This window comes from Aotus nancymaae, unplaced genomic scaffold, assembly GCF_030222135.1.
Source record: "Aotus nancymaae isolate 86718 unplaced genomic scaffold, 86718_ANA_hifiasm-v0.15.2.pri h1tg000007l, whole genome shotgun sequence".
NCBI classification, from domain to species: Eukaryota; Metazoa; Chordata; class Mammalia; order Primates; family Aotidae; genus Aotus; species Aotus nancymaae.
In genome coordinates this window covers 10,067,104-10,089,491 of record NW_026988418.1, presented here as the reverse complement: position 1 = coordinate 10,089,491, position 22,388 = coordinate 10,067,104, and the positions used below count along the sequence as shown (strand labels likewise).

General features: G+C 48.8%; 1 protein-coding gene across 8 annotated transcripts in view; it reads left to right on the top strand.

Annotated features, from left to right (window-relative positions):
• MKNK1 (MAPK interacting serine/threonine kinase 1) overlaps positions 1-16,657 on the top strand; it is a 42,076-nt gene extending 25,419 nt beyond the window's left edge. For 5 of the 8 annotated variants that reach the window (XM_012434796.3, XM_012434795.3, XM_012434792.2 and 2 more), the window contains 8 exons: positions 207-280; positions 2,737-2,841; positions 6,214-6,269; positions 9,862-9,957; positions 11,512-11,706; positions 12,295-12,459; positions 13,791-13,834; positions 15,263-16,657. In XM_012434796.3, coding sequence (XP_012290219.1) covers positions 207-280; positions 2,737-2,841; positions 6,214-6,269; positions 9,862-9,957; positions 11,512-11,706; positions 12,295-12,459; positions 13,791-13,834; positions 15,263-15,494 — 967 coding nt within the window. In that variant the 3' untranslated portion in view covers positions 15,495-16,657. The remainder of the gene's footprint in view (positions 1-206; positions 281-2,736; positions 2,842-6,213; positions 6,270-9,861; positions 9,958-11,511; positions 11,707-12,294; positions 12,460-13,790; positions 13,835-15,262) is intronic. The other 3 variants (XM_012434797.3, XM_064372308.1, XM_012434791.3) reach the window with 1 other exon arrangement.
• Positions 16,658-22,388: the final 5,731 nt, after the last annotated feature.

Here is a 22,388-nt window from a genome sequence, read left to right as displayed (position 1 = left end):
ATTATGGAAAGATAAGGTGACCTGAATCTTGCTAACACCATTGGCTGCTTCCACATGCGGGTCTTTAATAAGCATTCTGATTTCAAGTTGATTTCTGCGCCACTACTAGGCGTTGTATATTATTTTCATTGTATAGTTGTAAGTAGACTTTAATATATAATACCATTTCCCCCCTTTTCCCTCTCCCCCTATTTTCCCTATTTAAGGAACATTTTGGAGCTGATTGAGTTCTTTGAAGATGACACAAGGTTTTACTTGGTCTTTGAGAAATTGCAAGGAGGTACTTACCGTTGAGTATGTGTGTGGACTTCTGATTAAGACCCAGGGTGGTGATCATCCATCATGAATCCCAGAGACTTCCAAAACGAGTCAAGCTAATAAAAAGGATGAAGGACTTAAAAACTGCCCTTGATTTGGGAGAAGGGAGGCCGGAGGGAAGGATGATAATTAGCATTTTGCAGAGCTTAGAATGTCACCTGTGTGGGTATTTTATAAATGCCTTTTCATTATAATAGGAGTCATATATAGATACATTTAGTCATCGATTTATCAATCCCGTTTTGACATGTTCAGTATTTAACTACATTAATTATGGGGTGGAGGCTCTCAAATACATTGTGATGTCTAGAAAGGCTAAAACAGAGGAGAGGAGGGCCCTATTGTTTGGGACACAGACGCAGGATAGTGGAGAAGCCTGAAAATGTGCCATCCTTCAGATGGAAAGATGCCATCACCCACACACACAATCACTGGGGTGTATACTTAAGTTGCTTTTCTGACATAATGAGAGGGTTAGAGAAACCCTTTCCCATCCCATCACTCCCCCAATCTTAGGACACATTTGCAAGGTAAATGTTGCAGGGATGTCTGGAACTGCATGGAAGACCATACGGAGGAGCCTGGTGGTTGAGGGAGGGTGCTTTAGAAACCAATGCAGCAAAAGCTTAAGTTTAGCTCCATCACTTGCTAGCCATGTGACCTTGAGCCAGTCACTTAACCTTTTCCAAACAGTATTCTCTTCTATAAAATAGAGCTATTGATAGCACCTACCTCACTGGGATGCTATGAAGATTAAATGAGATAATTCATGTGAAATGCTTAGCACAGGGTCTGGTAGACACTAAGGGCTCAATAATTGTTGGCCACTAATATTATTAAAACAATTTGGTATGCTGGAGGCTCTTAGAAGTATGTAGAGTAGACCAGGCACAGTGGTTCACGCCTGTAATCCCAGCACTTTGGGAGGCTAAGGCAGGCAGATCACTTGAGGTCAGGAGTTCAAGACCAGGCTGGCCAACATGGTGAAACCCTGTTTCTACTAAAAATGCAAAAATTAGCTGGGTGTGGTGGTGCACACCTGTAATCCCAGCCACTGGGGAGGCTGAGGCAGGAGAATTGCTTAAACCTGGGAGGCAGAGGTTGCAGTCAGCCGAGATCGCACCGCTGCACTCCAGCCTAGGCGACAGAGTGAGATTCCCTCTCAAAAAAAAAAAGTATGTAGAGTATTACTCTCTGCTTTTCCTTTTAACAAATTTGGAAACGAGGCTCACTACAGCAGAGCAAGCTAGAACCTAGTCAGGAGCCAGTTTTCTGGGAATGCTCCCTAGCACATTGGGATCCTTTGATTATTTAATCTGGCAAGTGAACAATCTTTGGCAGTTCTTCCCCTTCTTTCATGCCCTCCTGTCCCCCCAAAAAAACGGTAGACATGTGCCATTTTTAAGACACAGAGAAAATATTTTCAGCCCGGAAATACTGGCTTCCAGTAGTAAACGTAGACCACGTGAAGCCAAGCCACATGTTCCTGCCTGTGTCTGCCCCTGCACCACCCAACAACACACGACTGATTGTCAGTTACGTGTTTGAAATGCTACATGCAGATAGGGTCCTCTGTAGCCATATCAGTAAACTTAGTGTAGCTTACTGAGGCCAGACCAAGTGTGGTTGGCTCAAGAGAGTCCATGCCTGCAGCAGTCAGATCACGAGTACTGCTGGGGGATGTCTGCACAGATTCTGAGGCCCGACTGCCCTGGGCCTTAGTCTTGGCTTCACCTGTTACTGGTGTATAATGTTGGGCAAGTTGCTCAACCATTTTTCTTTTCGGCTTCAGGTTCCCCCTCTGTAAAACGAGGAGTAAAAACTACCCATTTTGTCCAATCATGGTGAGAATAAGTTTATTTCAAGAGTATTCCATAGCACATGGCACTAGTAACTACTCAATAAATGTCAGCCATTGCCAACAAAACAATCATGGAACACTCAGGAGGAAAAGTCATTTTTCCCCCTTTTCCCAGGCCTTTACGTGTCTGGCAAGGATGTAGCATTTCCACTTGAAAGCTTATGCTCTTGTTTGGATCAGAGATCAGCAGCAGAGGAGAAAATGTTCCTGCAGAAAGGCCCCCTCAACTCAAATGCCTTCACTTTTATTCCTTTTGATTGCAGAAGCCAATCAGCCCCAGCGGCGTTAATATTTTTTAGCCCTATTTAAGTTGTTCTCTCTCCCTTCTGAGCTCCTCATAGACAGGTACAGAAGAGAGCAGACAGTTTTGTTTAACAGACATACAAGCTCGTACTCCTCTGTGCCAGGCCCTACACTTCGTGCTGGACAGGTAGTGCTGAATAAGCGATGAATCACTATGTCCCCACCCCAAGTTTTCCAAACTGGGGAAAACTTTGCCTCTAACTTACTTACGAGAGCCCAAAAAGGCATTGTTCTGTGTCCCTTCTGCTCCCAAGGTTCCATCTTAGCCCACATCCAGAAGCAGAAGCACTTCAACGAGCGAGAAGCCAGCCGAGTGGTGCGGGATGTTGCTGCTGCCCTCGACTTCCTGCATACCAAAGGTGAACCCAGACTTTGCCTTGGTGGGTGGGTTGGGCTGGCTAGCCTCTGGGTACCAAGGGAGGTGGCAGGCCAGGCAGAGGGCTGGTGCAGGAGATGGTGTGGCTGGCAAGCAACTTGAGGTTTGAACATGCTCCCCCATGGGGGTTGGGGAGAAACAGTCCAGGATGGCTCCTAGGCTTTGCTGCAGATGGTGGGTGGGTGGTGGAGCTGTTGAGCAGCATAGGGATACAGGAGAAAGAGCAGGGAGGAGAAAGAATCAATTTCACATTGAACAGGGTGTGTGTGACTGTGTGTGTATAATGTTTCTCTTCTTAGATTCTTATTGTGTGAGGAATATAAAGCTTATACACAATACGACCTTTACAATTCACACCAAGTGTGAATATCTTGGTGTTATTCCTCCTAGTCTTTTTTTTTTTAAGATGTAGTTTTGCTCTTGTCACCCAGTCTAGAGTGCAATGGCACAATCTCAGCTCACTGCAACCTCTGCCTCCTGGGTTCAAGCAATTCTCCCAGCTTAGCCTCCCGAGTAGCTGAGCTTACAGATGCTCGCTACCATGCCCAGCTAATTTTTGTATTTTTAGTAGAGGTGGGGTTTCACCATGTAACCAGGCTGGTTTTGAACTCCTGACTTCAGGTGATCTGCCCTCCTTGGCTTCCCAAAGTGCTGGGATTACAGGTGAGAGCCACTGCACCCAGCCCCTATGACTGGTTAGGAACTTTTGTAGTGAATTAAATCTTTGCACAAATTGTTTTTATATTTCCATAAATCCTTTGACTATTACATTTTTTTTATTTGCCTAATAACAGTACCCTGGAAAAAATGAATTCTGGTTTCACGTTTCTTCCAGCTCTGTGTTCTCTCAGTAATGATGCCTGCCCTTTGGTGAGAATTTGAGATAATAACATCGTCAACCGTAGTTAACACTGTATAGCACTTGGTATGTGCTAGGCACTATTCTAAGCCTTTTAAAGATGAAAAATGTGTACTTGTGTATGTATTGTATATGTGCAGCATAGATGCAGCATAGTTCCTGGTATGTCGTAGTTCTGCAATAAATATGATTTCCTCCATCCTCACCCCCCACCAGGAAGAAAGCGTTTTTAGTCCTAATATTAATTCCCTTAAAGTAAAGCATTCTGGCTAGGTGGGGTGAGAGTGAAATGAATAACTTGTGACTTAGGTCTGCCCCCTCTGCTGTTGTGGATGCTGGCCAGACACATTGGTTGTGGGTGCCCAGGACCAGCGGTGGGCATGCCACTCACACATCCCACCTGGTGCCCACACTCCAGTGCAGAACACTGTGGCACGTGTTTCCGGGGGGTTCAAGTTCATTGACCCCACCTCCCTCCTCCTGTGGCTGAAAGAGGTCTGCATACCGACAGTGCCTATGTTGGGGCCCTGACTTGCACCTAGGCCGAAAACTCCTAGAAGGGGGTGTCTGTACCTTCCACAGCATGATGAATAGCAGCAGCTCTGCTTCTGAAAGCTGGGATGCATAGAGGTAACACCTGCCTGACAAAGATTTACAACTGCTCCCCAAGCTGCCTCTGTAGATTGCAAAACTGGGTCATGCTTTTTACAAGATCCATACCTTGGAGGGGGTGGTAAAGGCAGGTTTTATTTTTTATTTATTTATTTATTCACTTACAAGAATGCACTGAAGGGAACGGAGGCCGGTGGTGTCTTAGGAGTTCTGAAGCGCTTGTTAACATCTAGCTGCCCAGCTGCCCATGTGACTAGAAGTTGGAGGGGATGAAAAACGATTTCCAGCTGAACTTGGCTGTTTGCTAAATAACTTCACATGGGGAAGATGAATTGGGCAAGAATGGGTCAGCCCTGAAACAAGTTCCATACTTTTAAATACTGGACACACTGCAGCTCAACCTCTGGGAAATGAACCGGAGCAGCTCGATGGCTGCTGTGCTCACACGGCAGCCCCATTATTACAGCCTGGCTCTCTGAGTTCTCAGGCTGAGGGACGACGGGGCCATGGGCGCCTATTTGGAGAGTAAGGCTCCATGTGCGGCTCGTGATCCTTCTGTGGGAGCACTTGCTGTAATGGAAAATATCTTTCACTTTTAGTGCGGCAAGCTGCAGTGCCACTCAATTTGTACAGCCTGGACTGAGTTGCTCTGGGTTCTCATTCAATTAGGTGACTGATGAAGTTACTGAGCTTGCTGGAGCTCAGGTTTTTCTTCTTTAGTGAAGTGCCTCCCGTGGCCTGAGCTGGGCCTTTGCCTTCTAGTCGGGACCTGGAGGACTGCCGAAAAGGTTGATCATCGAGGGAGTTTTAGTGATGCAGATTTTGCTTTTCCCATCACCCAGAGAATCTGCTGCCACTTTCCAGTACTTCCAAGCCATAGCTCTGACTCTTGCTCAGCCTTCCAGCCCTGTCCCATGCTGCACATGCTGTGGAAGGAAAGAGGAAAGGGAGGTTTCTGTGTCCTCTACCAAAACACCATGGCCCTGAGTTGGTTCTTTGTCCCTTTCTTTGGTTAGAAGAGAGCTCTCCCCCAGGTGCCTTCTTGGACAGGTCAGCAGGTTAACCCCTCATGGGCTAAGCTGCTATTTCCAGTCTCCTTCAGGAGGCCTGGCCAAAGTGCAGGGGTCTTCTCTTAAAAACAGCAACCTTTGATGGGTCGGGCATGGTGGTTCACACCTGTAATCCCCATGCTTAGGAAGGCCAAGGTGGGGGGATTTCTTGAGGCCAGGATTTCAAGAATAGCCTGAGCTATAGTGAAACCCCATCTCTATTTTTAAAAATAAATAAATAACAAAAATAACAGCATCCTGGGGCCAAAGCAGTCTTTGCTCTGCTGCTGGCAGGGCTGCCTTGGACTTGCAAAGCAGGTGAGAAGGGAATCGGTCACTTTGGGACATTTGGTAACTAACACTTGCTCCTCTGAACATTCAGAGAGTCGCACTGAAGGAATGTTTTTTTAAATCGGCCACATAAGAAGAAATGAGGTAGAGCAGTCAAGCCCCCTGAGATCTCTTAAACAAGGCACTAATTATTTCTGCATTCCTATTCCAAGCATTGCTGTTTGCAGAGCTCTCTGCTCTGCTCTGCATTAGGCCTTCTTGGTGTTCACTGTGGTGCTGAGGGGTAGGCTGGCTGGGATTCATTTAGCCCTTCTTATCCCTGCCAGACTTCTAAAGTCTCCGCTTCAAAAGAACTTGCAGAATCAAGTGTGCTTTTGGGTTGTGTCTCTGGTTACTTCTGCCTCCTGCAGCTCGTTGATTTTTTAATGTACCATAATTGGGAATTAATCTGCGAACAATAGCATTTGGAAAAAATTAATTGTGTGTGGAATGTTTGATAATTATGTGCATATGTTAACCATTTTTTTGCTCTTTGTCATGTCAGGCATTGCTCATCGTGATCTGAAGCCAGAAAATATATTGTGTGAATCTCCAGAAAAGGTACTTCAGACCCGATTTGGAATGTTATAGTTTATACTTACTGAGGAAGCCACCCTTGCTTTCAGGATGGATTGTTAGCAGTTCCCTTAGCCTCAGGCACCAACTTGAACTGGTCATCTGGGACATGTGAGAATGTCACATTTACTGTGTGATGTTTCTGCCCATCCTTGTCCCTTCACTGCTTTTTTTTTTTTTTTAAGAACGGAGTCTTGCTCTGTCACCCAGGCTGGAGTGCAGTGGCATGATCTCGGCTCACTGTAACCTCCGCCTTCTCAGTTCAAGCGATTCTCCTGCCTCAGCCTCCTGAGTGGCTGGGATTTCAGGCACGCACCACTATGCCTGGCTAATTTTTGTATGTATCTTTAGTAGAGATGGAGTTTCACCATGTTGGTCAGGCTGGTCTTGAACTCCTGACCTTGGTCCGTCCGCCTTGGCCTCCCAAAGTGCTGGGATTACGGGTGTGAGCCATCACACACCCAAAAAGCGCCCGGCCTTTCTTTGCTCTTAATCACGGTATAAGCCTGAGAGTTTGGAAAATATATGAGACCTGCACAAAACATTAATATTTTCTAGTCCAATGCACATACCTTTACAGCAGTTGATATAAGTTGTGAATAACTTTTTTTTTTGAGACAGGGTCTCACTTTGCCACCCAGGCTGAAGTGCAGTGGCATGATCACAGCTCACTGCAGCCTCGACCTCCCAGGCTCAAGTGGTCCTCCTGCCTAAGCCTCCCAAGTAGCTGAGACAGCAGGCATGTGCCACCATACCTGGCTAATTTTTGTATTTTTAGTAGAGTTGGGGGTTTTACCATGTTGGCCAGGCTGGTCTCCTGAGTTCAAGCAATACGTCTGCCTTGGCTTCCCAAAGTGCTGGAATTACAGGCGTGAGCCACCACGCCCAGCCAAACAACTTAATCTTATATGAAGCAGATCTCTTTAATCTACTAGTAAATGGAAGTGTATGAATTTGACAAATTCTGTGTTTATTAGGATAGATTTAGGCCCTGGTGGTGTTGGGGCCCATGTTCACAGCTCTGTGTATATGCGCATGTGTGTATGCAAGAACATACATATTGTGGTCTGGATGAAGCTGTGCCTTGTAAATAAAGGGTGGCCTTGAATGAATGAGTCAGTCTGCTATTCACAACTCTTTTATGGGGAATAATAATGGATTTGCTCAAATAAGATCTTGTCACCTCCTGTCACTGGTTCTGGCATAGGCCTTTATAATTTATTATGATTATTACTAATAATTACAGTGGACATTTCTTGAGTGCTTATATTGTGCCAGGCACTTATATTTATTTAGTATTTATAAAATGTGAGGTAGCTACTATTATTACCTTCATTTTATGGACGAGGAAACTGAAACTCAAGTTAGGAAACATGCGTAGCCAGTGAGCCATGATCACACCACTGCACTCCAGCCTGGGCAGCAGGCTGTCTCAAAACAAGAAAGTGAGAAAAGGAAAGGTAAACGTGGGAAAGGGGAAGGGGAGGAATAACTGGGGCCAGGCAGTGGCTCACACCTGTAATCCCAATACTTTGGGAGGCTGAGGCAGGAAGATCACTTGAGGCCAAGAGTTTAAGAACAGCCTGGGCAACAAAGCGAGACCCCATCTCCACAAAAAATTTAAAAATAAGCTGGTCACAGTGGTTGCATGCTGGTAGTCCCAGCTACTTGGGAGGCTGAGGTGGGAGAATTGCTTGAGCCTGGAGTTTGAGGACATCCTGGGTGATATAGTGAGACCCCTGTCTCTTAAAGAGAGGCTAAGTTTCAAAGGACATTTTCTATCAAGAAAGTGAAAATACAATCTACAGAATGTGAGAAAATATTTGCAGATCATATATCTGGTCAAGGTTTAATATCCAAAATATATAAAGAATTTCTAAAACTCTACAACAAAAAAACAAACCAATTTAAAAATGGACACAGGACTTGAACAGACATTTCTCCAGAAAGGTACACAAATGTCCAACAGGTACATGAAAAGATGCTCAACATCCTTAGTCATCAGGGAAATGTAAATCAAAACCACAGTGAGATACCACCACATACTACCGGGAAGGTGGTAATTTAAAAGATGGAAAATAATAAGTTGTTGAGGATATGGAGAAATTGTAACCCTCATACATTGCTGGTGAGATTGTATAATGGTGCAGCTTCTGTGGAAAAGTTTGGGAATTCCTCAAAGGCTAAACACAGAATTACCATATGACCCAGCAATTCCACTCCTAGGTATTACCCAAAACAATTGAAAACAGATACTTGTATACCAGTATTCGTTACAGCATTATTCACAATAGCCAAAAGGTAGAAACAACTCAAATGGCCATCAGCAGCTGAACAGATAAACAAAATGTGGTACATACATTCAATGGAATACTAGTCAGCCATAAAACAGAATGAAGTTTTGATACACGCTGCAACATGAATGAACCTTGAAAACATTATGCTAAGTGAAATAAGCCAGATGTAAAAGGACAACTACTGTGTAAATCTACTCATACGAAATATCTGGAATGGGCAAATTAATAAAGACAGGAAGTCTTTATTAATTAATGAAATCAGATTGGAGGTTACCCGGGGCTGGAGGAAAAAAGAATGGGAGTTATGTTTAATGCACATAGAGTTTCTGTTTGGAATGATGGAAAAGTTTTAGAAACAGATTGTGGTGATGGTTGCACAATGGTGTGAATGTTTTTAATTAATGCCACTAAACTGTCTACTTTAAAATGGCTAAAATCTCATATTTTATGCTTTATATTTTACCACTAATGAGAAAGAGGCTAAATGAAAAAGAAAAGAAAAATAGAGAAAAGAGGAGGGAGGAAGGAAGGAAGGAGAGAAAGAAGTTGAGAGACCTGCCCAGCTTCCTGACGAGGACATGGGTCTCACAGAACCAGCATTTTAATTAATTCACCGTGCTGCTTACGCGCCATGTAGGCCATTCTCCTCCGTGCACCCAAACTGCCCTCCTGGTTGGCTCCACAGATGAGGCACCTGCCTATGATCTCACGCACAGCATCCAGTTCTAGTAGACTTGCTGTGTTGATGCCAACATTGGTGACCAACCATCCCAGTTTTCCCAGGACTGAGGGGTTTCCTGGAACACAGGACTTTCTGTGTTTCAACTGATCAAGTCCCAAGCAAGCCGCCCAAGACAAGTTGGTCACACTAAGCCACATGAGGCAGTCGGGAGTTTCACTTCAAGCTCCTTTGCACTCCACCAAATGGGCTGCCAGGAGTCTGTCTCTCAGGAGTACATAGTAACTTCCCTAGCTGCTGTGCTGCAACCTGTACCATCATTTGCCAGCAAGAGTTCCATACTCACTTTAGTCTGAATTCACAATAATCTGACACCAAATAGTCCACCCATTTTTCCCTTAGTTGGGAAATAAGAGAGAACAGGGAATAAGATACTTGGGAAAAACCCTCAGGGGACTTCTTGTTAACCTCTGGAGAGCAGACATGACCTGGTAGATAAAACCAACTGTGTGTGACAGCCACACAACCATGCACCCGTATAACCATTGCCTGGCTCCTAGTTTCTTACATCTGTGACCCTGGCTTCTGTTTTCCTTTTCAGGTGTCTCCAGTGAAAATCTGTGACTTTGACTTGGGCAGTGGGGTGAAACTGAACAACTCCTGCACCCCCATAACCACACCAGAGCTGACCACCCCAGTATGTATGCTTCCTCTGGGCTCCTAAGTATTTGGAGTGTTTCCCTGACCCAAAGCTGAGAGGTCCAGAACGGAGAGCTGAGGATAGAAAATCAAGTGGATCTATAGCACTTCCTGCTGCCTGCGTGGTCATTTTGCTCGCTGCTCTGTATTGGTGGCTCCCAAGCCTCCCCTGACCCCTTAGTTGCTAAGGAAACTGATATTTGGACTTTTAGTTTGGGGTGGTCCTCTCTTCCAATGAAGAGACAAATTATATCTATAAGCATAGGCTGAACCCTGACTCCTGACCCAGGTGAAAACAGACCCTACTCCCAGGCCAGCCCTATTGCACGTGAGCATGTGGGTAGTTCTGTAAGCCCTATTCCTACTGCTGAAGTCACAGCGCAGCCCCCTTGTGATGGGGGATGGGGAGCTGTCCTCTCCGACTGGACAGGATAATCTCTCTGTGGTGGGAACTGTCAGGTCTCAGGCTATGCACATGGGATCACCTGGCCAAGTTATCCTGTTTGCTTCCCTGATTTCACACTTCATGACCAGACGGTGCTGCTGGGAGCTACTTCTTCCTCAGAAATCTCTTGTACACACCTAATAGATTATAATTATTTTGATTCTTTTGAGATTTGTATATTTCACAATTTTCCTAATAACCCTTTTGAGACATGCCCTTAAATATGCCTGTGTTGTATCTTATTCTAAACAACATTATCAGGAATGTATCTTTATTAGCTTTTAACACACTGGACTACCTTGTTTTCAAGTCATTAACTCTAATTGCCAGTAACAAAGAAAATATCCTTTCTTGAGAACACTTAACCATCTTTCAGTCAAATTAGTTTTGTAGAGTGTGCAGGGATTGTTTCTTGGTGAGCCTGAAATAATGGAGAGGAGCAAAAAAAATGTGTTTTATTCCTATCAGCCGTTTTCTACACAAGGATGGGAGAAAGGAATCCAGATTCTGGTCCTAGGTCTGCCACTGATGTGCTCAAACAAATCCCTGCCCCGTTCTTGGCCTTGCCTTTGCCATCTATAAATGGGAGGGATGGGGAGGCTGGATTCATTCTAAGAGCTTTTCTAGCTTTGATGGTCTCTTAATTCTAAACTCTTACACTTCCTGCTCTGAGCTAGCAGGAGAGCTTGACAAGATACACTTTAAGGAATCTTGCTGTGTGGAACTGGATCTCCCTCCCAGAGCCATATTCTTGGTGCATTTAAGTACCTGTACGTGAAAGATCTGTTTATAGGGAGCTGAGGCAGGGAGAGATTTCTCGAACTTTTTGGCTAAGGGTCTTGGCCTGCTGGAGGAGGAACTGAAAGGATGAGAAGGTGACCCGGAACTGGTCCTGTGGATGGGGGGAATGATGGGGCTCAGTCTGCAGGTGCCTTGGTGGCACCAGGCGGCTCACTGGCTGGCCTACCTAATTACTTCCTGCTCTGTATCCCATCCTTCCAGTCTCCTGCCCTAGTCCCATCACAATCTGCTCTCTGCCATCCCCTCTGCTGTGTCTAAGCCTCTCTGTTCTCTGTCATCTTCCCTCCCCGACCCCTGGCCCCACAGTGTGGCTCTGCAGAGTACATGGCCCCTGAGGTGGTGGAGGTGTTCACAGACCAGGCCACGTTCTACGACAAGCGCTGTGATCTGTGGAGCCTGGGCGTGGTCCTCTACATCATGCTGAGCGGCTACCCGCCCTTCGTGGGTCACTGCGGGGCCGACTGTGGCTGGGACAGGGGTGAGGTCTGCAGGGTGTGCCAGGTGAGTAGGCAGCCCCAGGGAACACTACATAGACCCCACTGGGCGTCAGTGTGGTTGTGGGATGTCAAGCAGGACTGGGCTGGGAGAGCGTTCCTGATCTGAATGGGGGCTCATAGTGCCCTCTCCTGTCAGGGCGGCCACAAGGTAAAATAGAGATAATCAGACATTCCGCCCAGCTGGGAGTTCAGGGCAGGATTGTTAGCTGAATGACTCTTGAAGGGTGCGTCCTGCCCTGAGGAAGAGGGACAAGAATTACAAGTAGAAGGAACAGCACAGGCAAAGATGTGGGCAGAGCCTTCTAGGAAGGGCCAAGGAATTTGGGCTTCATTTTATAGGCGATCTCCACTCATCACCCATCCAGCCCACCAACGGCATAGCCATCCCGGCCTGCCAAGGGCATTCTGTATAGTTTGATCATCTAGGGGACAGTGTGGGGTGGGTCTGGGAAGAGGCCCCAGTCTGTGGCATCCCCAGGCCATGAGCTGCACCTATAGCTGAGGTCAATTGAGGCCAGTTGATCAAAACAATGACAGGCACATCCTGCCCATCTCTGGCAGTGTGGCCTCAGGAGGAATCTTTTGTACCTAGGACAAGCTGTTTGAAAGCATCCAGGAAGGCAAGTATGAGTTTCCTGACAAAGACTGGGCGCACATCTCCAGTGAGGCCAAAGACCTCATCTCCAAGCTCCTGGTGCGAGATGCGAAGCAGAGACTCAGCGCCGCCCAAGTTCTGCAGCACCCATGGGTGCAGGGGGTGAGTGACTCCGGGGAGGGGTGCTTTCCACCACTCCAGGCCTGTGGCATGGCCACAAGGAAGCTGTCATGCCAGCAAGTACTGATCACCAGCCTTGTGGCTGATATAGCTGAAGAGGACACCATCCATCCCTGTGTGTGTAGAGCGAATTGACTCCGCTTATCACCCCAGACTGAGCCCCTTATAGGCCATAGACTTGGCTCTAACCTTGGCCACAGACTGAGTCCCAACAGAGTCATCTGGGGATTTGGTGCGTGCACCCAGCCCTTTAAGCATCCTGCTGTTGTCATTTGCAGTCTGTAGTATCATCCCCTTATGTAGAAGCAGCATTAGCTGAGAGCACCCAGAAGCCAGCAAGGCCTTGCTGTGCTGATTGTTGTGTGGCCAAGTTGCAACACATAGGTTTTCCTCATGGCCTGGGAGTCTGCGTACAGCTGGCCTGAAAGGCAAATGGTGGTATTTTTCCCTAAGCTTAGGATTCATGTCTTCACTAGAAAACATTTTTTAAAATCCTCCTTGGCTACTCACAATACCTGACCTCTGCCCTCCAAGGGGTCTGCTAGATGCTCCCATGACTTACTGGTCTCTTTGGTGTGCCAGACCCTGTCCGGTCTCAATGACCCTACGAGTGGAAGGAGGCAAGCATTGCCAGCCTGTGTCACAGACGGGGACCCAGTTCAAGTGTCTAAGTGGCTCATTTCCAGACCCATAAGTGAGCACCTACCACACGCCAGAGGGACAAGTGAGACCCAGTCCCTGTCTCTGCTCTAGTGGAGAGAAGTAGAAAAGGGCTAAGTTACAGCATGACAAAGGCTTCTAAAAAGTGCTAGGGGCAGCCAGGCGTGGTGGCCTCCTGTAATCCCAGCACTTTGGGAGGCCAAGGCGGGTGGATCACGGGGTCAAGAGTTCGAGACCAACCTGACCAACAGGGTGAAACCCCATTTCTTAAAAAGAAAAAAGTGCTAGGGGCACAAAGGGAGCAGGACCCCCCACACACCCCACCCTGGGCCTGAGACTGAGGCAGGAAGGTGGCAGGCAGGGAAGGGGAAATGCGCGTCACAGGGGAAGTGACCTTTGAGCTGGGTCCTCGGGGATGATTAGGACTTTGCAAAGAGAGGCTTTCCATGCAGAAGCAGCTGTGTTGGGGGCTGTGACTGCAGATTGTACCTTTTTTGCTCTCTGCTTGGAAGGCCTGACCCTGCAAGCAAGCATAGCCAAGCCCCTGTGCTGGGCCAGCAGCCTTAGTAACCTACCCACTGCTGGCTTGGGTGGGGCAGCTCTTGGAAAGAGGGAACAGCGCTTTACCTACAAATCTGTCCTTCCCATTCTAGCAAGCTCCAGAAAAGGGACTCCCCACGCCGCAAGTCCTCCAGAGGTAAATGCTCTGACCACCCCCACGCCCTGCTCTCCCTCAAGCTCTCAGCCACCATGGGGAGGTGGGGCCCAGGGAGTCCATCTCTAGGCTCAGGTAGCCTTCTCCAAAGGGGCTCCCTGCCCATTTCCCCTCCTCACTCTCTTTTCCTCTACTCTGGATCTGTCTCCCACCCTTCCCTTCCTTCACCTAGATTGCCTCCTCTGCCCTCCAGTACTTTTAAGGCCCCCCCAGCACTGTTGGCAGGAAAAAAAAGCCTGTTTTGCCCATTGAACTATAACTTACAGCCCAAAGACAGACCTTATCTGTGGGTTATTCACACGAGGCTTCCCTCTGCCCTTGCATTTGGTGAAAGGAGCAGGAAGGAAGGACACCAGAAGGCAGTGGGAGTGACATACAGTACTAGATGGATGGTGATAATACTGGTCACCAGGATTAAGTCCTTACCACAGCCAGGCATGGTAGCAGGTGCCTGTAATGCCAGCTACTCAGGAGGCTGAGGCAGGAGAATCGCTTGAACCCAGGAGGCAGAGGTTGCCGTGAGTCGAGATGGTGCCACTGCACTCCAGCCTGGCGACAGAGCGAGACTCTCTCTCAAAAAATATAGTAAGTCCTTACCACATGTCAGTGTGATGCTAAGGGCTGGATATAATTATATCCATACTCTTCACAATGAGTTTAAGAGAGGTGTTCTAGATGAGAGAGGTGAGAATAGAGATCAAGTTAACTTGCTAAAGGCCACACAGCAGCCCCCGGCTGTTAAGCCCTTACAGTTGGACTGCCCTGTTCCCAAAGGGCCAGGGCTAAGCAGCGTGGGAAACCCTTTTGGCACCAGCCTCATGACCAGCTTTTAGTAGCTACACGAGGAAGTCATACACCTCCATAGTCTCAATTTGTGTGACCCATTTGCTGTTGCCCAATTTGGGTTCCTACCTGACTCTCTAGAGTAGCCTCCAGATGCCTTTATGCACTGAACCTCAGACCCACCTTAGAAGATTTATTTTGCAAACCCAAAGTGCCTGTCCATGCTGGTCCTGGGCTGGGTGCTGGGGACATGGCATAAGCGACACAGGCCTTGCTCTGGGAGCTCCCCACCCGGGCTGGGAGAGGGGAGGGACAGGTGCATTTAATGTGCCCGGTCTCTGCCTGTATGTAGAGTTATGGGAGCTCAGAGGAGGGTGCTCTGAGGAGAAGGGGGAGCTTGCCCTTGCTGTCAATCCAGGGATGGTACGTGGGACTCAAATTGCAGTCCCTAGTCAAGCAAGATTCCAAACCTATGTAACAACTACTTTGGCGAGAGCAGCCCGTCCCGGCTCAGGAAGATCTGGTGGGAGTGTAGAGCCACAGCAGCGAGTGGGAGCGTCCCAGAGCTGGCCTAGCTGACCCCAGAGCCCTGTCACCCTCTTTTCTGTGCCTTCCCCGACCCTGCAGGAACAGCAGCACAATGGACCTGACGCTCTTCGCAGCTGAGGCCATTGCCCTTAACCGCCAGCTATCTCAGCACGAAGAGAATGAGAACGGACTAGCAGAGGAGCCAGAGGCACTGGCTGATGGCCTCTGCTCCATGAAGCTTTCCCCTCCCTGCAAGTCACGCCTGGCCCGGAGGCGGGCCCTGGCCCAGGCAGGCCGTGGTGGGGACGGGAGCCCACCCACAGCACTCTGAAATGCTCCGGTCACGCCTTATAGGCCCTAGGCCTGGCCAGGCATTGTCCCCCTCAAAACCTGTGTGGCTAAAGTCTGCAGAGCAGGCGGCAGGGTCTGTTCTGTGGCTCCATTCAGGCTTTTTCCATCTATAAAGACCCTGAAGTTCCCACCAACCCCCCATTTCCCCTGGGTCCTGGAGGAAAAAGCTTTTTCCAAAGGGGTTGTCTTTGAAAAGGAAAGCAATCACTTGTCACTTTGCATAATCGCCTGCAGCAGGAACCTCTCTGTGCTGGGCTCCGCCTGCTCACCCGCCTGCAGATCTGGGATCCGGCCTGCTCTCCCCGCTGTAGTGACGGCTGGGGCTGCAGCCTGCAGGGAGAAGCAAGAAGCATCAGTTGACAGAGGCTGCCGACATGTGCCTCTTCCCTCTGCTCTGTCACCCTCCTCTGGCGGTCCTTCACCTTCCTCTGTCCTCCGGATGTCCTCTTTGCCCGTCTTCTCCCGTGGCTGAGCAAAGCCATCCCCTCAATTCAGGGAAGGTCCAGGAGCCTTTCTCATTCAGGAAATCAGATCAGTCTTCCAGTCTGCAGCACAGAGAAGCACATAATCTTTCTTTGCCGTGACCAAAATGTGTCCCCCATTTATCATCCCCTTTGTTTGTGATTGCTGCTAAAGTCAGTATTATTTCTTTTTTTAAAAAAAAAAAGTTTGGTTTTTTTAACCAGGCTGTTCCAGCAAAGATGGGACTTTAAACTCCCACTCCAAGCCCATGGACTTCCCAGAGAGAGTAACGGCTTGCTCTTCTTTCTGGAATATCCATGCATTTGAGTTTTAATCAGCCATTCTCTATGGTTTTAACTGATTTTAAAGCTGTTCCTATGACGAACTTAGAGAAAGCGTCGGCGTCTGTTGCTGTGTCCCCAGGTCCTTGTGTGGGTGGCACAGATCTGGGCAGTTAGGTGGAGCTCTGTGCCTGAGGTGAAGCCGCACGGGGGGCAGCCTCACTGCCCTGGTTTGAGCAATGCGGTGCCTGATGCCAGAGCGTGTGAAGGTGCAGCCATTCAGATAAGCTGAGCTATTGAGTTACATAGAGAAAATAGATTTGCATGTGTCAGGCAGACGTTTATACAATACCACGGTGCTTTTATACATTGTGCTTGTTTTAATAAAACTTAAATTCTAGCTGTGGCTTATTTGGTGGTCCTTTTTTTACCTGCAGACCTGAGAAGAAGCCTGGCCTTCTAAACTGGGGCTAAGTCCAGCCAGGTGGGGAGAAGGTATCTCTTATCAAGACCCCTAAATAGAAACCATATTTGACCCAAAAAACAAGGCGAAGAAGACATTGCTTTTTTTTGTCTAGGTGAGGAAATGAAATTTGTCAAACATTTATCAATTGCTTCTTCTGTGCCAGGACCCAGAAATGAGTAAGAAACAGCCTTTGCTTTTTAGGAGCTCCCCAAGTGATAGAGGTGGTGTCAGCGACCATGGCACAGGAGACTTCAGAATGCACTTTAATAGATGTCCCCTGCGCCCAGCGGCCCACAAGCAGGGAACAAATTTCCCCTCTGTCTAAAGCATTACTAAGTCTTTATCAAGGGCGTATCATGTGCCCAGGACTATGCTCATCCTGCCAGAGTTGACAACAAAGAAAAATGCTGCATCCCATCCACAGCCCTCATGTACATTATACAAAGGATTTTGGTGCCCATTGTCCCAGGTGATCCTCAGAGCCAGCCAGGAGAGGACTGGGGTGGAAAGGACCTTTATAAGTTCCCAAGGAGGTGGCAAGAGGGAGGTCTGAGTGTCTGGGCAGTGGGCTGGGTGCTGATGACAGCTGCTTTCCCTCGGGAGGGCAGAGAGGGGAGATGGGATTAGGGGCTCTTCACTCGGGACAAGTAATGGGCCAGGCTCCCAGCAGTCCTACGCCATGATTGCCTCCCTGTTGATGATACATACTGTTTGTTGACAGTCTTCCCTTGACGGTAACCCTGACACCCTCACATCACTTTTTTTTTTTTGAGATGGAGTCTTGCTCTGTTGCCCAAGCTGGAATACAGTGGCACTATCTTGGCTCGCTGCCACCTCCGCCTCCTAGGTTCAAGGGATTCTTCTGCCTCAGCCTCCTGAGTTACTGGGATTACAGGCAACTGTCACTGTGCCTGGCTAATTGTTGTATTTTTAGTAGAGATGAGGTTTCACCATCTTGGCCAGGCTGGTCTTGAACTACTGACCTCGTCATCCACCCACCTCCACCTCCCAAAGTGCTGGGATTACAGGCATGAGCCACCGCGCCCAGCCCACTTTTTCATCTACCTGGAGTGTTCTTGGTGAGGAAAACAGACCTGCAAAATCTGATCCTTTTGGCCCACAGACTCCCAGGCCCTGGGGACCCAGAACCAGGATGTGAGTTCTGTCCCTGAACTTAACCCAGCCTAGTGGAAGACCCAACAGGAATGTGACTCCAAGGGGGCTTCCTGGGTCAAGCACTCCCCACACCCTGTCCTGCTGCACCTCTCCCAGGCTCTCAGGCTCTGTGCCTTGGCTCAAGCTGTGCCCTCTCCCAGCCCACCTCCCCAGCCTGGCCCGCCTGGCAAGGCCCCTCTCATCCTGCATGGCTCTGCTTAAACACCACGGCTGACCTAGGTTTTGCCAGCATTGTCATGCGCTTACTAAGTAACAAGTACTTTTATTTTTTTATTTTTTATTTTTAGTAACAGTTACTTTCTAAGAAGTTTACAGGCATTAGCAGCTCATTCTCAGCAGTCCTATGAGTTAGGTACTATTATTTTATTCCACTTGACATGGAAAATCAAGCAGAGAAAGGAAAAATAGCTTGCCCAGGGCTATACAGCTAGGAATGGTGGAACTGGATTCCCTCTAGGAAGGCTTGGGACCCAGCACTATGCTGCCTGCATTCAAATCCCAGCTCTGCCACTTACTAGCTCTGGGGCTTGGCACAGTTACTTAATCTCTGAGAGTCAGTTTCTTCAACTATAAATGGGGATGATAGTGCTTACTTCATAGTACTGTTGTGAAAGTTACAAATTAATAATTGCAAAGTATTGAGAGCAGTTCCAGGCCCACATAGGAAGTGCTCCATAAGTAGGCTGGGTGCGGTGGCTCACGCCTGTAATCCAAGCACTTTGGAGGCCAAGGCGGGCGGATTACCTGAGGTCAGGAGTTCAAGACCAGCCTGACCAACATGGTGAAACCCTGTCTTAAAAATAAATAAATAAAAAAAGGAAGTGCTCCATAAATGTTAGCTATTATAGTTTTAGTTAATCCAGTAGTCCCCATTGATCCAGTTTCACTTAATTCCATAATTTCAATTACCTGTGCTCAAAATAGGTGAGTACGACAGAATGGGATATTTGAGAGACCACATCCATGTAACTTTTATTACAACATATTGTTACAATTGTTCTATTTTGTGTTCTATTTTGTTAATCTGTTACTATATCTTATTCATTCATTCATTCATTCATTCATTTTGAGATGGAGTTTCACTCTTCTTGCCCAGGCTGGAGTGCAATGGCATGATCTTGGCTCACTGCAACCTCCACCTCCCGGGTTCAAGCGATCCTCCTGTCTCAGCCTCCTGAGTAGCTGGGATTACAGTCATGGGCCACCACACCCGGCTAATTTTTGTATTTTTAGTAGAGACGGGGTTTCTTCATATTGGTCAGGCTGGTCTCGAACACCTGACCTCACGTGATCTGCCCGCCTTGGCCTCCCAAAGTGCTGGGATTACAGGCATGAGCCACCACGCCCAGCCTACTATACCTAATTTATAAATTAAACTTTATCACAGATAAGTATGTATAGGAAAAATCATAGTATATGTAGAGTTTGGTACTGTCCACAGTTTGAGACATCCACCAGGGAGTCTTAGAACATGTCTCCTAGGGCTAATCAGGGATTCCTGTATTTACTGTTGTCTACCGGGGCAGAATCACACAACTCACAGTCCCAGTGCTGGAGATGAGCCCTCCCTGGTCCTTGGCTCCGGGAGCGCTCTGTAGAAGCACTGTGTGCTGTGGAGATAGGTCCAGGCCTCTTAAGATGAGCCAGGCCTCTGTCCCTTGGTGAGATCCTCCTGTGGACAGGCTGCTCCGCCCCTCCAGAATGTAGTCCCTGGCCCAGAGGGGCAGCTGTGGCACAAGAAGAGCCTGAAGTTGGGAGCGAGGCCCTGGGTTCCAGTCCTGCCTCTGCCACTATTCACTGGTGACTTTGGAAGTCCTGGCTCTGCTGGGCAGAGGCAGAGCCAGCAGATGCACTGAGGAGGCTCTGAGACCACGGAGCCCCTTCCAGGCATGGGATCTGCAATGGTGGAAGCCAGCTCCCAAGCTCCAAAGCTCACGCGTGGGCAGGGCCCTAGAAGGAGAGAGCTGGTCCCAGCCAGTTGGAGCGTCTCAAACCTCAGGCCCCTCTCCTCAAACCCAGGGAGGAGGCCTCAGCCCCAGCCCTGGTTCAGTTGGACCCTGAGGACTCCTGTCTGAGGGCCTCTGGACACAGGGACCGTCCAGTCTTTGTCCCTCTGTGTGTCTACCTGCCTGGGCTCTGGGGGACCCTCCTCCCTCCTGGCCAACTGCCCCTCCCAGACCCAGCTCCATGAACAGAGGTGCCTTGGTCCCATGCCAGCTGCTTCAGCTGCTTCAGGTCTGGTGGGGGCCAAGGAGCAATGTCCCCCCAAGGCTGGCACTCTTGTTGCCATGGTAGCAGTTGCCTTGGAAGCTGCTTCCCTGACTTCAGCTTCCAAACGGTCCAAGAAAGCTACCCGTCCCCCGGGGGACTGATGAATTAATCACACTCTTTTCCAGGGTTCTCACCCCTCAAGGAAAATAAACAGAACCAAACCAAGCTGGAGCCTTTTCGCCCACTCTTCCTCCCCACCCCCACGCCACACTTGGACTTGGTGCTCTGAGAAGGAAGGAGCATGGGCAGACGCTCTCCAGCCCTTGCCTCGGCAAGAGACAAAGAGAAGAGACTTTGTGATGGAATTTAGCAATGTGCCCGTGGCCTTACCATGCCTGAGAACTGTGGCCTCCGAGAGGACCCAGGTTCAGTGGGGAGGCTCTGATGCTTGGGAGGGGTGGGGGGTTGGTGGGGCGATGGGGCCCTGGTGCCTTGGACCTCCTTCTCAGCATGGCTCACAGAGAGGTTCCTGAACTCATTTACCTATTGCTGTGAGCACATCACTCAAGGACACGCATACATTTTCTTTTTCAGAGATGATATAGCCCAAATTGAGAAAAGAATTGGCAGGCCTCCCTCTCCATATCACAACTATTTCCTTTAATGACGCACTTCTGGTCCTGAGGGAAAGAGGCAGGCCTGGACTGATTTTCTTTCCTTTTTTTCTTTTTTTCTTGAGACAGGGTTTTACTCCCATTGTCCGGGCTGGATTGCAACGGTGTGATCTCAGCTCACTGCAACCTCTGCCTCAACTGATTTTTCCACCTCAGCCTCCCAAGTAGCTGGGACTACAAGCACGCACCACTGTGCCCAGCTGACTTTTGTTTTTGTAGAGACAGGGTTTCACCATGTTTCCCAGGCTGGTCTTGAACTCCTGACCTCAAGCAATTCTCCTGCCTCAGCCTCCCAAAGTGCTGGGATTGTAATCCCACCACACCTGGCCCCTTGACTGATCTTTGAACAGAATGTCTCCCTCTGATGGTGGGGCTGCCAATTCCTCCCACCTCAACTAAGACAGTATTGAAATGCAGGGGCAGAGGCTGGGCACGTTGGCTCCTGCCTGTAATCCCAGCACTTTGGGAGACCAAGGCGGGCAGATCACAAGGTCAGGAGTTCAAGACCAGACTAACCAACATGGTGAAAGCCCGTCTCTACTAAAAATACAAAATTAGCTGGGCATGGTGGTGCATGCCTGTTGCATGCCTGTAATCTCAGCTACTCAGGAGGCTGAGGCAGGAGAATCGCTTGCACCCAGGAGGCAGAGGTTTCAGTGAGCTGAGATCACGCCATTGCACTCCAGCCTGGGCAACAAGAGTGAAACTTGGTCGAAAAAAAAAAAAAGAAATTCAGGGCAGAGATAGCCCAGAGTACTTCCCAGTGGGGCAGAATCCTGGGCCCGTAGGTTCCTCGAGGACTCTAGAGCAATTCCTCTGTTCCTCCATGTCTAGGATTCCCCACCTGTTTTATGAAGAGCTGGGGCAGCCCTGGTCCTGTGATCTCGGAACTGATGAAGGCTTAACGTGCCTCTCCTTTGAGGCCAGAGTGTTTTCTGGGATCTGAAACAGTGCACAGGCGCCTCTGCCACCCCCATCCCCATCACCAGACGAGGTCTTGGGCTCAGGGAGGTAGGACAGCTGGCCCGAGCCCCATAGTGCAAGGTGGAAAACATGGCCCCAGGAGCTTCTGCCTTGGTGAGGGTGTGAGAGAGTCGCCCTCAGTCTTAGACTTTGAGAGGAGCCAGGAACACGTTTCATGGATATTTTGTCGGCTCGTTCTAAAACTAAGTCAGTGGGGGATCAATTATGTGTGACAGAGACATGGGCTATGATTTGATGCCTAATTAGAGGAATAATCAGATCTCATCCAGGCAGGAGGCACAGCGGATGCTGGCAGCAGCGCTGTGGCTGGGGAATGCCCAGTTCCAGGGGCTTCCCCTGTGTGGGGGCCAGGAACACAGTCCAGGGCCCATCTGTGCGTCGCAGTCACCTCTCTCTACAGACTCATCGTGAGCCGCAGCTCTGCTCAGGTGGCCCTGGGCCTTCTCAGGCCCTCTTCTCCACACACAAGGAATGCCTCTTGTTAGAGACGGCAGCTCCCTGGTGTCCACAGCCCTGCTCTTTGATGACTGGAGGTGGTCGTGCAGGTCCAAGTCCTCTCCCCGAACTCTGTCCTCATGTTCAGAAGCCTAGCTCAGGTCCCTCCCAGCCACAGCATTCTG